General features: G+C 38.0%; 1 protein-coding gene across 3 annotated transcripts in view; it reads left to right on the forward strand.

The window, feature by feature from the left end:
* The first annotated feature begins 828 nt into the window (after positions 1-828).
* LOC138051735 (COP9 signalosome complex subunit 7b-like) overlaps positions 829-6,415 on the forward strand; it is a 12,444-nt gene continuing 6,857 nt past the window's right edge. The window contains exons 1-6 of one of the 3 annotated variants that reach the window (XM_068897991.1): positions 829-879; positions 1,192-1,317; positions 2,431-2,628; positions 3,332-3,407; positions 3,528-3,616; positions 4,842-4,901. In XM_068897991.1, coding sequence (XP_068754092.1) covers positions 2,455-2,628; positions 3,332-3,407; positions 3,528-3,616; positions 4,842-4,901 — 399 coding nt within the window. In that variant the 5' untranslated portion in view covers positions 829-879; positions 1,192-1,317; positions 2,431-2,454. Of the gene's footprint in view, positions 880-1,191; positions 1,318-2,411; positions 2,629-3,331; positions 3,408-3,527; positions 3,617-4,841; positions 4,902-6,415 lie in introns of all 3 variants that reach the window. The other 2 variants (XM_068897993.1, XM_068897992.1) reach the window with 2 other exon arrangements.

The raw sequence follows: 6,415 nt of genomic DNA on the forward strand, positions 1-6,415 counted from the left end.
CTGTCGACGCTAAATTTGGGTGCACGTTAATCAAATATTTCCATGACGAAATCGATTGCCAAGTGAACAGGACTATTGTCATGGAAACATTTGAGTGACGTCCACCCAAATTTAGTTTCGAAAAATGAAAATAAGTCGTTGAGGGGCGCGTCTGACTGATAACCGCTGTAATACTGGCTGGTCCAGTCCGTTCTCAAGGTTCAAAGGGAATAGGCTATTTCCGGGTTCATGTCTGCCTCCTGTTCAAAGCGAGTCTAAGTGCGAAGTTTCTGTTATGAAAATAAGTTTTCATTCAGATGTAAAGTAGAACTAATTACCATCACAAAAACATTGCATTTATACTCGCTTTGAAGAGGAGGCAGACATGAACTCGGAAATGGCTCAAAATTTGCACCCGAAAAAGGTCCCCTTGGTACCAATGCCAATCTCAACAATGCTAACTCCGCTGCCCTAATAGCAATTCTGGGGCACGATCAAAATCAGTTTAGGAATGTTCAGGGTTGTTTTTACATTTCACAATCGGATATGGCCCTTTCGCGGTAACGACAAAGGTCCAAAAACAGAAAACTGAGGCGCTTTCCTTGAAAGTCCCGAAAACTTTCTGGGCCCGAAAAGCCATTTGTGAAAATTCCAACCGCTTATTTTGAAAAGCAGATCTTTTAACATTCTTTTAAGCAAACTAAAAGAAACGTGTCTGTGACGTTTGACGACTTAAATCCTCTCCGTTCTTGAGATACAAACGGCATATTGACACCCGAAATTTCGGGACTTTCGAGAAACGGGTACGTGGTCTAATTACCCTGGGGAACCTGTGGCATCTTTTCTGCCAACAGTCTGGGTACTAATGATCAACCATGGTGGATTACAAGACAAATTAAGGTAAAATACTCGCGAAAATGTTTTAAACTTAGCCTTTCTTAGGGATGAAGTGGTTATATTTACAAAATAATTTCAAAGTTATATCTCTGCCTGTTGTAGAAAACGTACTGGAAGGAAGGAATGTGAAATGGTGTTTTTAAAGCAGCCTTTTTCGTATATGTCTTCCTGTCCTGACACTCGGAAGCCTAACTTTATAATAAGTTACAGTAAATGAGAAGACTTACAACTTCCTTCAGCTGTTTTTACCTTGGAAGGAGACTATGATTTAGATTCAACGATTCTTCATTGCTTTCTTTCTTTATTCATACTTAGGGGAGATTAAACTTGGCTGGAAATCTACGTTTATGCCGGGTGATCGTGAGCGGAGAATACTGCAGAAAACTCTTCTACACGAGCTGGGCAATTGTGAGTGAATACTTCTTCCTCGAGGCCAACAAGGTATTACTGTGTTCTAAAGGAAATGGCCCATTATATCTGTGAATAGTGTACAAGATAGAGCCTTTTAATGTGATGGTTTGGGGCATTAATTTTACCATTCCTTTGTGTCAAATGTATGATGTAAATCAAACCAGTGTGTAGGGAAGATATCAGTTTGCAAACGTTTCGCTTTTCAAATGTGACAACTTCAGAAAAAAAGTCTTATTTTCACCGGCCAATAACTCGTAAGCGTTAAATGATAACAATCTCCTCGTTGTTGCACTAGAAATGGAATGGGTCCCACTTACAGGTATTACAAAGTAATTTCAAGTTTGTGGTTACTGCAGAATACCCTTGTCAATTTTGGCACCAATACTCACATTTGACTGCATTTGCTTAAAAAGAGGACAAAATAAAAATAGAACTTATTGGATTCCAACAATAATATGTCATACAGATAGCAATGGGGGTTGCATGTTTCTTTTGTTCAAAAAGTCTTTCAAATAAGCTTTAGAACATTATTTTTTATTTCAGAGGCACTTCATAAGGAACCATTGCAGTGACCAGACTAAAACTTGTAGCTTTTTATTTATGCAGTAACCAGACTACTCCTGTTTCTTTCTTCTCCTTACAGAAGGCTTCTCTCTTTCTTCCACTCCCTTAATTTCTTTTCCAATTCTTCTTTTGCTTTTTTTTTTCCTGAGGTACTGGATCAATTCTGATTGGCTGAGAGCAGAGCTGCTTTTGTAAACACAGTGCAAAAAAGAGTTAATTCAGTGCAAAAGTAGTTAATTCAGTGCAAAGTACTCGCAGAATTCTCACTTTTGATTGGCAAATAAACAATAGAGTTTGGTAAGAACCAATCAAATCTTTTGCATTGGTTGCATGAAACTTGAACTTGAACTTGTGGCGTGTGTCACTTCCGAACCAGAACTTGCTCTGTAATTTTGTTACGTATATTGTTAAAAGTAATCATACAACTTTTCTTGTTCAATGTGGAAATAATTTGCAATTTTGTGTTTTGATACTTTTTTGTAAAACCCACTCATGCAAATTATTTCCAAATTGAACTCCAAGTTGTCTGATTACCTATACAAATTAAGACACAATTTTAGGACCTGCACATTTGTTTAGTACAGAGCACCTTGAGAGAGTGAAATGGCAGAGAAAGAAGTGAAGGCCGGCTTTAGTCACAGCAATAACTTGGAGCAATATGTACTGTTGGCAAAGTCTGCAAGAGGAGCTGGCGTGGTTGCTCTTATACAGCAGGCTCTGGAAGCTCCTGGAGTGTATGTATTTGGAGAACTTATGGAGATGCCATCTGTTAAAGAGGTACTGGCAGAAGATGCATGCTTTTTCAATTTGTAAATAAAGTGTGCAATCCTTTACTTGCAGCCTAGTGACCAAAATCTCTAGGGACTCATTACAGATGTTGTGCAATGGATATTATTAAAACAAACAAAACTAATGACTGATACATTAGTCGCCAATTGGTGTAACACAAACACACCCTTTGCTCAGATTAGCAAATCTGTTCAGAAATGTAATACTGCACACAAACAAAGTGTAAGAATCTAGTCGTAGCATACAGGAATGTTAATAATAATTATTATTGATCATTTATTTGGCATGTTAGCTGTGTCCTTTCAACTTTTAACGTGGTGCACCAATAGTGCAGAAGACCTCATTTTTTTTACTTGTCCCAACTAATGTCGGTCAAGATTCATAATTGCTGTTCCCTTATGTTCAAAATGTCTTTAGGGCAGTAAAAACGTGTTTTTTTATCCTGAAACGTTGAAAAACAACCTTAAATTTGCTCAGGAAAAAATTGCATAATCTACCCTGCAAATTGCGCACAATTTGCACTTTTTCATCGCACCCTATCAAAAGGCCTGTCTTGGGTGATTCCAATTTCCTCCACCTTGATTATTCTAGAAATTCCTAAACACCTCATCGTCCACTTGGTTAATTCACTTTTCCTTAACTTAACTTAAAAAAGAAAATAGCACTTTATTTTTTAATCTTCCATTTTCAGCTAGAAAAGTCAGAAAATTCAGCCCATTGGAATCTTCTAAACATATTTGCTTTGGGAACTTTTGCAGAATATAAAGGTGAGAATTGTTAAATCTTGGAAACTTCAAATATCTTTTTTGTCTATATACAGGCATTAAAATTAATGTTGTGTTCAGTCATAATTAAGTCATAATGGCATTAATCTGTATTTTTTGCAGCAAATGTCAGTTCCTTACCTGCCCTTACTCCTCCGCAACTTAAGAAATTACGTCATTTAACAATAGTCTCCTTAGCAGCCAAATCAAAGGTAAATTATTTTGCGCGTCTGTATTGAAAAATGGAAATACTGTACTTCTATATGGAGTTTTTTAGGGAAGCGCGGTGGCCTCATGGTTAGTGTGCTCGACTCTGGATCGAGTGGTCCGGGTTCAGGTCCTGGCTGAGGATATTGTGTTGTGTTCTTGGGCAAGACACTTTACTCCCACGGTGCCTCTCTCCACCCAGGTGTATAAATGGGTACCGGCGAATTTAATGCTGGGGGTAACCCTGCGATGGACTGGCATCCCATCCAGGGGGGAGTAAAAAAAATACTCCTAGTCGCTTCATGCCACAGAAACCGGGATAAGCTCCGGCTCTGATGGGCCACTTGGCTTGTAAACAGACTTTACATTTTTATAGGAAGTTTTTAATTTTTAAATTATTTAGTGAAGAAAATGCATCAAAGATAATTTTTAGGGAAAAACCTGTGGACTCAGGTAATTTGTCATTTATGTTGGGGTTTCCAGTATTTTTTGTAGCATTTTATAAACTAGTGGTACCAGAGTTAACCCATTGACCCCTGGGAGGGAGACTTCACAGATATTATTGTAACGCCAGATGATTTTTTACATAGCAACTGGAGGTGTCCCAGGGCACCTGAGTGATCAATGGGTTAAAAAGTACACACAACCCAATTTTGAAGAGTACAGGCCTGTTTAAATGGTTTCAGCATATACTTCAACTTGCAAATCAACACTTTGTTGAACCAAATGTTTGGTGCATTTGAAGAGGTCGTCCAACATGTATGGTTGAAAGCATTTAAAATGTTGAAAGCCTGTCGAAAGCGTGTTGAATCAAGTTTAAATCGGTTAAACTTTGATTCAACATCGATTTGACTTTTCTTCTGTTCTCGAAAATGTTGAATTGTGTTGAAGCTGTTTGAACACTCTTTTCGTAACAATAATTTGCAAACCACACGCATGCTCACTTCAGTCCACAGACTAGTCAATATGGCATAGTTTATCTGGACAAGAGAGTTCTAGTTCTCAGTTCCTCGCGATCAAATTTCATGAGAGTGTTGGTTATTTTTTTGGCGCAATGTTTGGAACCGTTTTGCAAGAACGGCCTTTGCACAACTTTGTTTTTGCATCCAACATTTGCCCAACATCCGTTCAACTTTTGCTGAACGAAAGTTGGTCAAATGTAACCATTTAAACAGGCCTTAAGAGGATGTTAGGTCCAATGCTGACCTCTTTGTTTTGTCGTTTTGTTAGTTCATTCCTTACAGTGTGTTATTACGAGAGCTTGATATCGACAACCTTAGAGAACTAGAGGTAGGTACTGTTGGGTGTTGTCAAGTTGTAAACCTTAATTGCCTGGATTTGTTCTCAACATTCAAGTCTTGAAAAACCAAATTTAAATCTGGGATCTCTCGCTTTTTTCCCCTTAAGTTTGTAAATTGTTATTGGTAGTGTAAATCTGTCATAATAAGACTTAGTACGTGTACATGTGTACATCTCGAAACAACTGTGAGAGATAAAAACAGACTTTTCTCCCATTTTGTCACAATTTTTGTAATTAAAAGGAAACTTAAATCTTACAGGCTTCATCAAAAAGAATATGTTAGAAGTAGCTTCTTTCAATTGTCTATATACATGTACTTCGAGAGGTTTTGGGTGAATACAAGTCATGTCACAGCAATCTCGAATCAAGTTTTTGTATTTTAGTTATCCTTCTCCTACAGAGGTAAGCGAAGGTCGCTTATTTCAGACCTTGGCCAGGATTATCAGAATAATAATTTGTGTGAATTGAATATAGTAAATTTCACATCAAGCTCGGCATTTATTTTGATCTCAAGCCCATAAAGGCGTAAACCAGTTAACAACACCTCTCACTCAGCCATGAGAGTGGCTTGCTATTACTGACACCATCATTAATCCTCTAAGCCCCATAGTGCCCACGTACAGATTTTACTCTGCCTAACGCCAGACGATTTTACTTGTCAATGGGGCCCCCCTCAGGGCTTAAAGGGTTAATGGCATGTTTGTAGTCAATGGTCATATGACTGATAGAAGAGTTTGTATTGAAACCAATCTTAATTTATACCAGCCTGAATTCATACTTGTCTCTTGTAATCAGTACCTAAGTGGAGATAACCTTTAGCTTTCCAGATGCAGTCTGTGATTGGAGTATGAAACAATAGATGATACATTAGAAACAGTGCACCTATATGTAGCCCCAGGGCTACATGTAAAACTCAATTCCAGTGTTTGCTGGCTGGCCGGTCCACTTTCTTTGATTTCATGGTCGAACAGGACATAATTAAGTGGCCCTGGATTTCCATAAGTTGAATGTCTCAAGGATTTTTAAAGCAATAGCGAAGCATTTTGGTGAGGCTGGAGCGGTCACATGGCAACAGAAAAATCAATATTGCGTCTCATAATGTATCGATCGTCTAAGAATTTCCTCTTTGAATTTTCCACTTAAAAACTAGAAGTTTGCACGATTCAGTGCAATTTAAGTTGGAAAAAAAACTGAAAGGTAGTCAAATTAAAAAAACTTATTTTATTTTTATTTCAACTTTGCACTTAGCAAATTATCTCGCGCTAAATCCTTGGTATCGTAGTTGCATATTGGGCTATTAAATCTCAATTTTTTGTCACCCTTCTACATCTTCAAGTTGTCACGAGCGACCTGGCGACCTCCAAGTTTTAGCCCTGTAGCCGTGATAATAAAAGAAGCTACAGGTTATAGGGACCAATGAAAAAGGCAGTCTGGAATAGCTATGGGGTTAATCCCTAAGTGGGCACCCTTTCTCTTTATCCTTTGTCAGTCTTTGGTGTTATTT

Source organism: Montipora capricornis, chromosome 6 (genome assembly GCF_036669925.1).
Source record: "Montipora capricornis isolate CH-2021 chromosome 6, ASM3666992v2, whole genome shotgun sequence".
NCBI classification, from domain to species: Eukaryota; Metazoa; Cnidaria; class Anthozoa; order Scleractinia; family Acroporidae; genus Montipora; species Montipora capricornis.